This window comes from Fukomys damarensis, unplaced genomic scaffold (assembly GCF_012274545.1).
Source record: "Fukomys damarensis isolate Sample0158 unplaced genomic scaffold, DMR_v1.0_HiC HiC_scaffold_15, whole genome shotgun sequence".
Classification (NCBI taxonomy): Eukaryota; Metazoa; Chordata; class Mammalia; order Rodentia; family Bathyergidae; genus Fukomys; species Fukomys damarensis.
The window spans coordinates 37,087,491-37,103,064 of record NW_022900927.1 but is presented as its reverse complement, the minus strand read 5'-3'; the positions used below and the strand labels follow the sequence as shown (position 1 = coordinate 37,103,064).

General features: G+C 33.6%; 1 protein-coding gene across 1 annotated transcript in view; it reads right to left on the bottom strand.

Moving 5' to 3' along the window:
- The window catches only part of Trhde (thyrotropin releasing hormone degrading enzyme), a 388,565-nt gene that overhangs the window by 100,393 nt on the left and 272,598 nt on the right, over positions 1 to 15,574 (bottom strand). Inside the window, exon 7 of the mRNA XM_033763780.1 lies at positions 6,041 to 6,106. Within this exon, the coding sequence (XP_033619671.1) occupies positions 6,041 to 6,106 (66 nt within the window). The remainder of the gene's footprint in view (positions 1 to 6,040; positions 6,107 to 15,574) is intronic.

Here is a 15,574-nt window from a genome sequence, read left to right as displayed (position 1 = left end):
TTTAGATGATGGTGAATCCTTCTGCACTGAACAAGGTGACTCGCATTCTGACAAGGATTTGACTAAATATTGAGCTTAAAAATTATCTTTCTTCATAATTTCACTTCCCTCATGTTGCATCTTAACTATGTGAAGAATGTTATTGCTGTTCAAATCATTAAAAAATATTTTATTTTTTGAAAAGAAAAAGCAATACTTCTATGTAATCATTATTTTTAATTGCCTCTGAGCCAGTCAGTGTTATCTGAGGATTTCATAATTATAGCTTTATTTTGATTTCTAAAAAATCAGAGAAAAAGAAAAAATATATTTGAGGGATCTTAAAAAGTAAAATAAAATAAGGAAAGTTCAAATTATGTAACAAAAATTCTGCCTAAAATGATCATTACCTAAATTACTGGAAGTAGGCCTATAAAATTCATGTAGAATCAGGATTTAAACTATAGGAGCTTAACCTAAATTACAAAAATAAGATAAAATCAGTTGATCATAATTCTTGGATCATATGCATGTTTTATCCATAATCATTGTCAGACACGGGTGAAAATTAGTGCAAAGGCATGAAACCATAAGATGCTTAGTCAATGAAAAATGTTAAAAATTGCCAAAAGACACTAGCAAGTGGCCAGCATTGTTGGACAAGGAATTTAGAGGAAGTACTTACAGGAGCAAGAAAGATTTCAAGGGATATGTAAAATCACTAAGAACTTCTAGAGAGACAGAAAAAAATGGAAGAAGGAGAAAATTGGAGTATACTTATATTGCAAATGACACATAGAAAAACAAATACAACACTGAATATTGAAATTCATCCAAATGGAAGAAAGGATACAAGTGTATCGTTCTGCATGTATTCTACCCTAGTGTCCCATGAGTAAGTGTCACATTATCTTTGTGGCACTGTAATGAAAGAGCATTTTCAAATAACACAAATATTAAACAGAGGTGGAGGCCCCAGGAGAGCTTACTAGTTTGCCCTTTGATGGCCTAGAAAGAAATTTAAAATGTTCATACCACAAACAAAAGTGAGGTGCTAAGGTACGAATTACATGATATTTAAAAAGTGTCACTTGAGCTTGTGCACAAGGGAATTTCTGGTTACTGGTGATCTGTCTACTGCATTTCTCACTGACTCTTTAAAATCCCAATAGATAATGATGTATCATGTACTTGGTTTTTTAGTCATCACTGCTCCCTGGAATCATTGCTAGGAGAAAATCTTGGGCCGAGAAACATATCAGCTCACTTTCCAGATATCCTAGGTAGAGCTGGTCTTAAAAAGCAAAAAATCAAAAAACTGTTGCTTAGCTACTTCTCCCTGTACTTTTGATATCCCAGGGGGATTGACCCCCACCCCAGAGGAGGTAGAATAAGGAGCCCACAGTTGTGAATGTGCAAAACAAAGCCTAAAATTAACATACTTAAAAAAATAAGACCATTATTTACAATAGTAAGCTTCCTGTCTTTTCCTCAGCTCTTCATTTTAATTTTTCAAAAAATCATTAATACATGTTTGCAATATACAGCTACATTCATTATGGGAGTTGGTACATATATAACACATCTTAATATTTTTTACTTTCCTTCCATTTTCCCCTTCCTTTCTCTAAGTGGTTCCATATGTTCAAAGATAGTTATCTTCATTTGCTTGCCTGTTTTTTGTTTGTTTGTTTGCCTGTTTTGATTAGATTTTTTAGAAGATAACATCATTGAAACCAGGTAGTAGGAACATGATAATTCATGGTTTTCAGGACCAAACACTTTCTTAAATGATCACCAAAAGTTTCCTAAATTGAAGAAATAGGACTTGGAAAAATATAACCGGTTCAATAGAACATTGTAACAGAACAGAGTCTGAGAAAAACTAGATATATCTGACAGAAGTTAAGAGATTATAGAAACAAAAATGATAACCTTAGTGTTTTAAATTCTAAGTTGACAGTAGAGGTGGGAGACAAAACATCTATGACTCTGCTAAAAGAGTCTAGAATCTCTTACAGCCTTAGAATCACTGTTTTTCAAAACTTGACTATGGGTTGAACTACTAAGTGGCAAAAATTATAACTCAAGTAAATTTCTTGACTTTATTAGGTCTTTTACATGAAAGCTAGGGCATTCACTGGGCAAACTGAAGACTGTGAGCATCACAACCTGGCCTTACAGGTCTAACTTCCATTGGGCCGCAGAAGGTATCAAAAGCAACTCTTTTGCCTCTGAAAAAATAAGTTTCTTCTTGTGTGAGTTCCCTACATCACTCGTCAAGGGGGATGCTGATTCTCCTCAAGACCAATCTCCAGTATACTTAACAAAATCACACTCCAAGGAGAGTCAATTCCAGATTTCAGGAGCACAAGTAGAAACTCCAGCCTTGGAAATTATAGCACTTTCAATGTAAACAAACAAGCAAGATCAGAAAGTCCTTAGCAAATGTCCTCTAACAACTGGGGTTTAATCACAAAAAAATGTAAAAGCATCTAGAACAAAATAAATAAATAAATAGATAACTAAAATCTCAAAGAAATATGTCATTTCCTAATACTGGAAAATGAATTATATTACTACTAGCAATGTCTCTCTGTAACAGTCACTGATATTCTGGTTTAACTACTGTCATAGTACAGTGTACATTGACAGCTATTCGGTTTTAATATTCAGATGGTTACCTAATGATACAAGAGCAGGGAATCAATCTTACACATCTAGTTTATGATTTTCCCCATCAAATTAAAACAACTATCCCAGAATACAAATATCAATCCCAAATGATCTAATTGATCATCCTAGATTCAGAAAATATGAAAGATGAGATGAAACTTAGACTCTTTAGGATTACATTTTATAACCATAAGGTTGGAGGCCAAAAAAAATGTAGTGGCTTGTAGAAAGCCTACATTAAGTGGAAAATGACTTCTCCCTAGTCTATATGACCTTCAACTTCCCTAAATACAGCTACTATTATTCTGTAAAATAGATTACCCAGAATGGTAGATATGTAGAGTTTCCAAAGATATGATACATAAAATTCCAGTAGATATGCAGAGCTTTAAAAATATGTCATTTATAAGTGGTACCCATAATCCAACAACAGAAGGGTTCAGATATGATTTACTCTGAGTGCCGCTTTGAATTCAAACATTAAAACAGAAGTCAGTTTATTAGTGATATCAAAGAGTAATTTTATGCATGTGTATATGAATTATCTATCAAAACAATTTCAGATAATTTACTATTTAAAACATACAAGAAATAACCATTTAAGAATCAAAATGGAGCCAGGTGCAGGCCTGTGATCCCAGCACTTGGGAGGCTGAGGCAGGCGGATTGCTGTGAGTTCAAGATCAGCCTGAGCTACATAGTGAGTTCCAGGTCAATCTCAACTACATAGTGAGGCCCTGTCTCAAAAAAAAAAAAAAAGAATCAGAATGAAATCATAAGAAAAATATGAAATTCCATTACAAATCAAATTGTGATTATCTGGTATGCAATTATCCTCTAGACTTTCTAATTGTTAACTGAATGGGTTAAATACTACCAAAAGAGATTTTAAAAAATCATCTGAGAATTCTCTGGAGTCCCTTCCTTCTGTCAAATATGTTTGACTTTAAGTAAATATTCCCATACAAAATATTATAGAAGGCATACAATACAATTGACTCTGTAATCAATATGATCTTCCTATGTTATGCACATAACATATACATCTCTAAACAATCTTTGCTTTGTTTCAAAAGAGCTTAATGTGAGTCATACGTATACACAGAGTTACAGAACACAACTTTTAGGGGGATAATAAACCAGTTAAAAATTGCCATTATGGCAAATGGCACAATTTCTGTCTAGAACATGAGGGAAAAGGTCTGAGCACAAAGGAAAAAAAAAAGAAATAGAAAGAAAAAGAAAAAAAAGAAAGTGAAAGAGAGAGGGAAGAATAAAGAAGGAAGAAAAAAAATATATATATAAACAAAATATTTGCAATTTGGAACTGTCTAAGCATAAAAATCTAATGCTTGCAAATAATAAACTTTCCTTTGTTGACACAGAAACAGCTATGGTTAATGTAAAAACGATTAATAAATTTTCCAGCAAACATAAGGGCTGGCAACCCAGATTAGCTCTTTCAATAGCTTGTAAACCAGGATTCCCCAGAGCCTTGTAAATGGGAAGCACATTAATACCGAGTCTGTGACCACTCAGCACCACGATGTGAAGTATTTTTTCAGTAGGTCATCTCCAAAACGTACCCCATTCATCTTCATGTCCAGAGGTGATAATTTATCACCTAGACATAGGGATCCTACTGTAAACTAATCTGAACTGCTGATGATACACTAAATCAGTTTGAGTGATGAGTATAAATAAAGCTGCAAGCCAGGTACTGAAGGATACAGATCTATCTGATCAATGAGATGTCACAAGGCAAATAAAATGCAATGTTGACAAACGTAGAGTCCTCAATTGAAAATTAACCAAATCAAGAATCAGAACATAAATGCACACATTAATAAAAGCTTCAAAATAATATTTAATGTAATAATAGTCAGAGGGTATATTCTGATTTAGATAAAACTAAACAGAATGGGACAGTGGGGAAAGATGTATTTTAAAATGATATATTTTGCATACTATCGAAAGTAGGACAAGTTAAATAAAAATGTGGCAAACAGTAATCCTCTCCAAATAAGGTAACTATAGTTATTCAGTCTGCTGGGTAAATCCATAGTCAGATGAAGAAAAACAATAAAAATTGTACATAGAAAATGATTTCACATATGCTTGCTGCTAGGAAATAAAATTCACTTTGTGTTGCATTTATGAAAGTTTAGATATTTTCTGCAATTGTCGTGCTACAACTTTGACTGGGAAAAAACAAAGGATTGGTGATAAGGAAAGGCATTCCTCCAGAATGTTGATATTCATGGAGAGCACTCCTTCAGGGGAAAAAAGAGGTTTTCCCAACTATGTGAATGTGATCAGAATAGAGCCGTTAGCACTTCACAAATAAGTTCAATGGATTTCAGATATTCTGAAGGTGTCCCTGATGGCAAGAGCTGATTAAAGTAAATTTCAATCCCTGCTGAAGCAAATCTGTGAAAGTATTTTCTAAGGGAAACTGTTCTACAAGATATTTATATATTTTTATTGAATTAAGCATATATTTTATCATAACACACTTAACACTTGCTTTGTGTTTTATCTTTCATTGTATTTCGAGGAAAGATAAAATTATACTTCTAAAATACGACCTGATTCCAGATGTAGTTTATTTAAATTTCAAAATGAAAAGCTTACTAAGAACAGATAAGATTGATTGCTCTCTGTGTCTTAGTATAATTGTATTTCAGGTGAACATCAATTTACTTTAAAGGACACTTCTAAGTAGCAGAATGCATCATAAATAATTCATCAATCACAGATACAAGGAACATGATTTACTCCAGAAGATTCAATGGAATAAAATTTCATTTTTCTATATTTGCATCTTCTTTAACAATAATTTTCATCTTCTGAAATTCTACTCTTAGATTCCATAATTCTTATTCCAAATTCAGTATGATAAACTGTTACTTTTATTTTTCTTTTCAAAAAATAATAAACATGTATTTATCATTGAAACAAATAAAAATCTATGCATATGGATAGTAAATCAACATAAAAGATACATACATATCTCAAAGTAGCTCCATGATTTTCTGAAATCTGTAAATCTAGTAAAGCCAATACAATTTATTTTCACATTATATGAACTTTTAAATGAAAAGAAAGATAGCAAGCTTTTTGAAAATTTTGTATTATTTAGGATCTCACATGTGAAAATTAATTCAATTTAAATTATAAATTGTGTAATGGTCCAAATTTTTTCAGTTACCACAGTGTGTATTCTATCTACAGCTTTCACTTGTCACACAGAAAGCTTACACATCTTATATTTTCAATCATAGTCATCAATTTTGTATTAACAAATTTCTGAATTGTAACCTACATTTAAAATAAATATATTGACAAGGAAAATGTAATGACAAATGGAAAATATTTTACTTACTTGCAAACCCCTCTGAAAAACTGAATGGCCCATAAAATTAGCCAGCATTCTAATTAAAGCAGCACCCTGTAGAAAAGAGTATTTAAAACAGAAGAATTTCAACCAGATATGACTATAATAATAATCATTCTTTCAGTCAATCAAAAGTGTATTTCATTTATGGTACCACATTAAAATATTTAACAAGAAAAATATGAAAATAATATATCACCTAAAAGTAACAATTTTGTGTAAGTTTTATGGATCAAAAAAATTTCTGACTGAATCTTATAACTGCAAAACACAAATTTAGACAGAATATCTCAAGAAAATAACAAGCTGTAATTCAAGTGCCATTAACAGTTTATTGAAACAAGGTACATGACAAAATACTAAAATGTAGTTCATGTATTCACAAATGTATAATCTGTAAATAAGCTTTTGTATTAAAACATAGCTTTAGAGTAACATCTCTACCTTTAATACCCTGATTCTAGCAAGAATAGTTGCATTGTAGAAGTGGATAGTAGAGAGCACTAAAGGATCTGGAGCTGCCAGGTTCAAATTGTGACCCATTCCCCGTGTTCAGTCAGGAAAATGATTTAACTTCCCATTCCCCACTTATTTCTCTTGCAATATATAAGTAGTAACAGTCTTATTCAATGTGATTGTTCTGAAGTGTCAGTGAATGATTATACTTAAAGTAGTTCAAAATAGGTATGAAAAACAGTAAGTACCAGAGGAGTGGGGGTTATTGTTACTAATTCAAAGTTGCTAATTACTTTTATGGCTTGACTCTTTCTTTTAAAGGTTGAATCTAGTCATGTAGATCCACACATAAAGAAGACATCTGTGGTGATAAAAACATTTAAAATAATAAAACGACTCACTAACTCAAGTCTATTTAACCTTATGAAACATTATACTGTAGAACAATAATACTACAAAAATGTGGGCAGATAATCACTATGAAACATTTCAAGTAATGATACTTAAGCTTAGATGATCACAATTTTTATTAAAATATAATTAAATTTTCAAGAAGATTCTTCAATTTATACCAAGTAGTTTGAACTGTGGAGCACTGGGTTGTGAGCACTAAATATTCAATAACAATCTGATTGGGGAGCGATCCTTAATGATGACATATCCCACTTCACACTCATTACAAATACGTATACCCCAGCAACTTGTTTCTTAATTTTTTAACAAGCACTGAATGTACATAGTATTGGGTGTCAGTGTGGTATTTCAGTACATGGGTATGGGATTTTGATACTGATCAAAATTGTCTATTTTAGCAAGAAAAATGTAAGACTTACAAACAGACTCCTCCAGCCTGGGACTGTACTTCTATAGTCAGTCCAATATCACAATAATAAATTTCCATTGTTTGACATAAAAATCATTTTCTACAATTCTGGAACTTTAATGGAATATAACACTAATACTTCAGAAATTAATCACTACTAAAGCAATATCTCAAAAAATTTCAACTACCACCAAAATTGTTCCTAAAATTGCTGCTTTCCTCTCATCTCAACATATCATAAGCTGAAAAACAACAGAGTTTTAGGCCTCTTCTGGTATTTTCACCTCCCACACTGTTTACTCTTCCTTTTGCTTCTTCGTCTTTATCTTCTGCACACTTGTGTAAGTCCGTAAAACATAAACATTTATAATTCAATCTTGGGACCTGGTTAGTATTCCTTTTAGATTCTATCAGCTCTGCTCCTTGAATTTCTTTGACAAATTCTGCTCCTGTATATTTTTCAATTCAAGCAACCAGCCCTGATGGGGAAACTGACCCTTGCCACCTAGAAAGTTAGACATAGACTCTGAAGCAGTGAATTCAAACTTCCCTTCAGAACAGAACAATCATCTTCAGGCGATTCAAGTGTCTCCCTCCAGGTAGCGATGACTTAGCCTCTTGTCCACTATTAAAAAACTATCAGTTTGGGTATGATTTAATGGCAAGATAATACTTTCTAATCATAAACAATGAACCAGTTTTCCTGTCTGGATTAAGCTGGAGCAGAGCACAAATGAGAAATAAAACCTACAAATACAATCAATATTTATGTTGTATGATATCATTGTACTCATTATTATATTTTATATATTAACTTTTAGAAAATGTGTGTTCGCTTTACAGTTTAATGTTCTCTGGAGCAGCACACAAAATTATAGATTTATACTGTTCTTTCCAAAGTTAAATTTTAAAAACCCCATTTTGAAGAAGTTCATGGACAGATGGCCTCACCAACTCTCATCATTTAGTCATTGCATACTAAGCTCCTACTATGTATGGATTATAAAAATGATCACCACTCTTAATGTAGGTATACATCATTGCAACCAGTTTTTTAAGACTATAAATCTCCTTTCATTGTGACTTTAAAGCTTTTGTTCATCAGACTAATATTATTTACAACTTACATTCCAATTCCAGACCCACACAAACAAAATGGATATTTAGGCAGCCTGAAAAATTTATGGGAAGCAAATACATTATTTCTAGCAAAGCTTTAAAGTTGAAGTTAGTGCAAGAAAACTTATGATGTTTGATAAGCTTAGGTTCAAGGGGACACTAGAATAATTAACTGATTTGTTTAAGGTTTCATAAAGGATTATACAACACAAGTGTGCTTGAAAGCCTTCTCATCTTTTACCAATTGTGGTACTTGGAATGCTTTCTTTTTTTTTTTTTTATAAGTTCCCAACTAATTTTTCAAACTTTTTCATTGTATTAATTTGTTTCTTTAAATTCACTTTATTGGTACATTTTAGGTATAGAGTGTAATGCATTGATCATTGGAAATTTGTACTTTTCCATAATGTATCTTTGTTCTTATTTTCCCCATTCCCTTGCCCTCCCTTCAATGTATTAATGTGAGTGCACATTAGTCCCAGCGATAGTAAATACTTCCAGAGGAAAAGCAATGTCCCCATACCTGGCTTTACCCTCTCTCTGTGTCTAGCTCAGAAGCTGCTCTTCCTTAGAAAAGTAAGTGGACCTAAGAAGAAAGTTATCACACATATAGCAATTACTTTGTATTTTTGAAGACTAGTTATTCAGCCAGGATATACAGTTTATTGCTTCACTGGTGTAACCTACTGATAAGTAATCACTTTGAAAAGACAGAAATCATTTTAACTGATTTCCTTTACATATGCTTAATGAGCAAGATGCTGTACTCAGCATCATATGAATATAAGTGATAACTTTCTATCAACAAGGACTCAAAATCTAAGTGAAAAGAGATTGAAATTACTGTAAGTAACAAAAGAAAAAAAAAATATCCTCCTGTGTTCCAGAATCAAGAGAGGTTATCTCTGGTTCAGGAAGGGTCTAAAGAAGTTTTATTTATGTTGCACATTGAAAGCAGATGAATAACCAAAAAAAAAAAAATACCCAAAAAACAGAAAACATGTGTGTGGTACAATGATCAGACAGATGTAGAGGTGAAAAATAATCAAAGAAGATTATATAGAACCACAGAGGTATGAAACCAGACAATGGGAAATTAGATGGAAAATGAGATTCAGACAGTTTTTACAAATATTTCAATACCACAGCTAAGGAATTTGGAAGGTGATTAAAACAAAAAGTCAAGCCTTAACTCTGATACTCCAGGAAAGAAATAAAATAAAATAACACAAACAAATAGAAGCAATGAAGATAACAGCCAGAGATAGGCTTAAGGAGTATAGCAAAGGTTAATTTGAATTTTAAAGCCTGACTGAGTGGAAGATGATATTAACAGATACACAGAATTTAGAGAAATTGTGGATAGGATGACTAAAACAATATCCACTGGAAAAAAAAATATGGGCCTGAAGAGTAGGCAGAGAACTAGAGAGAAAGAGGGAAAAGATAAGCGTAGAACTAAGACTCGGGGAAATTTCCTGATTGAAGACATATATTGGGGTTTGAAGTAGGTGCGACTGAGAAAGGAGCTGCAGTTTTAGTGAAGTAAATGAAATAGCGAATCTAAGCATCTTTCTACAAATTCTGCATGATCTCTTCAGCACTCATAGGTAGTCAGTAAAAACTGTTGAGGAAATCAATGAGAACTAAAAGTATGTGCGAAGAAGTATGATACATTGTGATTGAAAGCAGATAGCAACTCAGGTAGTGTTGCTGAAGATTTATCTAAACATTAGTGCTTCAGATTTCAAGGAAAATAATAGCTCACAGAAGGGTTTAGTAGATAAAATTTAAGAGAAAGCTATTTAAACAGTCTTGTAAGGGTAAAACTCAATTTGGAAAACTGTGGAGACGGAAGAGAAAGCTATGTGTACATTCACACGAGATTTGTTTGAACTTTTTTGAATATGAAAGAAAACGTTATGCAAAGCAAAATACTTGATCCATGGAAGACAGAGACTGGAGACACACTAGTTCAAGAGTTGACTGTTGAAGCAAGAGTCCAAAATAACTAAAAAGAAAATTAGAATAGTCTTGAAAAACAACACAGTTTTCTCTGAGACAAGAAAGGTAAGGAAAGATAAATAAGAGATTTTGAAGTTCAAAGGACAAAACCTAAGAAATTATATTGCACACAATAGACTGGAAACACCACCAAGCAGATTTGGTCAGTTTGGACCCTCCCATTCGGGACACAACACCCAAAACAATCCTAGTGCAGAGGTATTTCGAAAAAATTTAAAAGTAAATAACAAAGTAACTGTTGGTGGACCATCAGTGCTCAATAACACAAGAGAAGTGGTTCTGAGATTCCATCAGTTGAAGGCAGTAAAACTAGATTTGAAACAACTACTCAGGGTAGTGGTAATAAAGCCACAATTAGAAACTCACGTACATCCAATTCAAAGTCAGTAATCTTAACCGGTGTAGTTTACTTTCTTATAATACCAAATCACAACAGATAACACTCCCTAAATGCATTGGACATAATAAAAACCGAGAAAGAGAAAATGGAGCCCTTAGTTACTCAGATTTTGGAAAAGTACAATGCTCACAGAACATGATGCGGGACTACGTGATTCAAAGATGCACAGCTGAAAAGGTTGACCAATATGACTAGAGTCAGGAATAGAATAAATGAGCTGGTAGAATAGACATACTTAAGCATAAAGAAACATAAAGCTACTTTAGGGTACTTTTAGTGAAAACAAAAGCCTACTACAGTTGAAAATAGCAATTTTTTAAAAAAAAGCAGATGCTACAGTAGCTGTGAGAAAACACCTCCAATTTCCTACTGCTATCCCTCTGCATTTAGGGTACTTTTAGTGAAAACAAAAGCCTACTACAGTTGAAAATAGCAATTTTTTAAAAAAAAAAGCAGATGCTACAGTAGCTGTGAGAAAACACCTCCACTTTCCTACTGCTATCCCTCTGCGTTTACCCCCAGGAACAGCATACATTGTTTAACACAAGCTGACAGACCAATGGGAACAAAGGTAGACCATTCCCATAGGACAGGAAACTCCTCCAATAGGCAACCGGCTGGAGACCTCCACACTGGTCTAGATGAACGTTTCATCCATCCGAGCTTCAATCTGGAAATCTTCCATCACAAGTGAGTTTTCTTTTCCTTTCTGCTTGTATCATATCATCTGAAACATGGTCTCTCAACCTTATTTGTCTCCTTTGGCACATAGGCTTTCCCAACATAGTGGAGTCTGCCTCTTAGAAGATCTGGACTCTCTACAGCTAGGTGTGCAGTGAGAAATCTACACCAGTAGGAAGTATTGGAGGACAGGTCACTGGAATAAGCTGGGAATGGGAAACTCTACTAATACTAGCACGTGTGCACCAGAACAACAGGATCTCCTCCTTCTCTCGCCTCAAGAAGTCTTTGACTCATAAATATTCTACAAAAACAGAAGTGTTTGCTTTGTGGTCTTTCGAGCCCTGGGTAGGTGGAAGGTGGTAAGGAATAATGTATCGTTATATTCAATTTTCCTATGGAAAAGACTGAAGCAAAAGGGCTAGAAAATCTGCCCAACATCCCACAGGTGGAGTGGTCACATGAACTTGTTTCCATACACTTCATTCTTTCATTCTTTAAGGAATGTGGACACCTGTGAGGTAAAAATCTCTGCTCTTTTCTGAGTTACTGGAATAAATTGATTCTAAAATACAAGTTTATAAAAGATGTTTCTGCACAAAGATATTCTATAATCTTTTAACATAATTTGTGGGTTTTTTTGGGATTTTATCATTAATGTATTGGTAAGATCAGATATACATAATGACCACATTCATTGCACGCAGTTTGTTCTTGTACATGTTATACCTTCATAAGTTTTACTTTTAGTTTCTCACAACAGGGAAACAATGCGATATTTACACATGGTGTCTGACTTACATCACTTAAGAGTATGGTCTCTAGGTGCATTCATTTAGCTATAAATATCTCAAGTTTATTCTTCTTTATGGCTGAGTAGTAATCCATTTTTTAATAAACAGATCTTCTTTATTCATCATCGGTTGATGGATATTTAGGCTGTTTCCAAGATTTAGTTATTACAAACCGTGCTGTTATGAATATGGGGGTGCATATATTCATTACGGTATGATGCTTGTAATTCTTTTGGGAAGACACCAAGAAGAGAGAGTAAAGAGACAACCAACAGACAGAGTGGGATTGAATATGGGGGTGCATATATTCATTACGGTATGATGCTTGTAATTCTTTTGGGAAGACACCAAGAAGAGAGATAGCTGGGTTAAATGGAATCTCTAGTTGTAGTTTTTGAGGAATCTTCACACTGATTTCTATAGTAGTTGCACCAGTCTGCACTCCCACCAACAATGTAGAAGGGTTCCTTTCTCCCCACAGCCCCGCCAGCATTTGTGGTGCATATATTCATTACGGTATGATGCTTGTAATTCTTTTGGGAAGACACCAAGAAGAGAGATAGCTGGGTTAAATGGAATCTCTAGTTGTAGTTTTTGAGGAATCTTCACACTGATTTCTATAGTAGTTGCACCAGTCTGCACTCCCACCAACAATGTAGAAGGGTTCCTTTCTCCCCACAGCCCCGCCAGCATTTGTCATTGGTTGATTTCTTGATAACAGCCTTTCTTTCTGAAGTGAGGTGGAATCTCAGCGTTGTTTTGTTGCCATTGTTGTTGTTCTAATTAACTTCCTTAGTAGGCTTTAGGTATACATTATGATCACATTCATCATTCCCATTGCAAATTTGAACCAGTAATGATCTATCTTGGTTCTTATTTTTTCCCATTCCCCTTCCCTCCCTTCCACCCGTTCACCCCTCCCTACTAACAAAAGCTTTGCTTCCATTTTTCCTTCTTTTCTCATATTTTTTCCTTTCCTTCTTTGTTTTCCCCTACCCTTCCCTAAGTTCCCTTCCTCTTTGAACCTTTGCTTCCTATTTCACATTATCTATCATATATTTTGGTCCTCATTTCCACTTTCAGTTTCTCACACCAGAGAGACAATTCAGTATTTACACATGTGTGACCTATTTATTTCACTTAAGAGTATGTTCTCGATATACATGCATTTAGCTATAAATATCTGGTATTTGCATCTCTTGAATAATGAGTGATGTTGCACATTTTTTCATAGATTTATTTGCTCTTTGCATTTCTTCATCTGAGAAGTGTGCATTTATCTCAGATGCCCATTTTTGGAGTGGGTCTGAGTAAAATTAGACCCATGTCTTTTACCATGCACTACGCTAAAATCAAAATGGATCAACAATCTAAATATTAAATAAGCAGAAATACTAAATCAATAGAACAGATGATAGGCGGAACCCTTGAAGAAACTGGTGTAGGCAGACTTTATGAACAAAACCCGAATTGCCAAGGAAATATCACAAAGAATCAACAACTGGGATCTTATCGTATTTAAAAACATTTGCATAGCAAAACAAATCACCAACAGAGTAAAGAGACAACCAACAGACACAGTGGGAAAAAATTTTTCCAGCTGTTTCTCAGACAATTGATGAATATCTAGAATATATAAAGAACTGAAAAAAAAAAACCCCAACATAATTCATTACAGAAAAGTGTGTTTTGGTCTGAGTAAAAAAGTATATTTTAAATCCTCGATAGTTACGTTTTTTTAAAGACATGGGCCTTTGGGGGGGGATGTTTGCTTCTTAAATAGAATAAAGGTATATTTAGCATTGGAGAAGAGAGCAAGATAATACTTAATCTTGAATATCCCTCACTCAGAAATTGATTGTCAAAAAGAAAGGCTAAGAGAGACTATAGAATAAGATAAAAATAGAATGAAAAGGAAAAGAAAATTAATTCCACACAAGAAAATAGAACTGATGCCCGATTGCTCCAGTCACCTGTGCTTATACCCTTGGAGTCCTCTGATTTATGACTTCCTGAGGACAAGCCTCTCTATCTCTACATGGTTGAATTATTTCACAGCCTCCTCATGACAGCCCCAAATGCATTCTCATCATAACAAATCCATCCTATGGGCCATATCAGACTAATTTTATAAATTATGTTAGAAGCATAATATTTGTTAAGAGTCCTAGCTCTGTTATCCACTAATTCATGTTAGATGACCTAAGAATCTACAATTATAGTACAACAGTAATAACAGTAACGATAACTACATTAAACTACCCTGTTAATAATAATAATAATAATAACAAATATACATCAATATTATTTGTATGAATTCATTTCCATGTTTCATATAAAGGACTTGGAATAGGTCTTTGGAATAAGTTTTTTTAAAGTTATTTGTATCATCCTCATTATTATCACTATCACTATTTGTATTTTGCTTCTCTGTCATCTAATATAAAATTTCCTACAGTTCTAATCAAAGCCATCCATTGTGAGACTCTCCAGTTCCTATCTCTTTTCTCACATAACCTAATAACCAACTTCTACTCTAGTGAAGCTCATGTCCTTATGACAAGAGTGTGTTTTATGCCCCCATGTTTTAGTCATGCTGTTTACTTCAAAAAAAAGGAAATTTTTCAATCCAATATTCTACATTCTATCCATTACTAAAAGGACAGGAAAGTCTATATTATGGTGTGATACTTCCCATAACTATGTTAGCTCTTAGTGTTTCCTCTCTCTTCAGAAGTGATATATCCTTGAGTCTGAACTGTGTAATTTACCATATTATTTTATATCAATCTCTAATTATTTCATGTGTTTCCTGCTTTCTAAAAATATATGTAGGCATTTGATGTGGACATTGTAGTTCTTCTACTCATTATTGAGGCCATTACTTCCCCATTGATGATGAAAGATGATATTAACTAGGAAATATATTTACCAACTTCTGACCAGTTTCAAATCAGCAGTGCAAACCATGGACTACAGCCAATACAAAGCTATCAAATCTCTCCCGCCATGATTCAGCATATATCCACCACATCACTGGAACCATGTTTTTCCAGTATTCCCAGGCAGACATTTAAGCAAGAATATTCTATATTCAAGTTAATAAATAAAAAGATTAAAAGTATCCAATGAGAGGACCACAAATCCCAGGGACAAAAAGAATTAACATTTAATCACACCAGAAATAGCATTTGTATGTAAGCATTCAAGTCACAAAGTTTGAA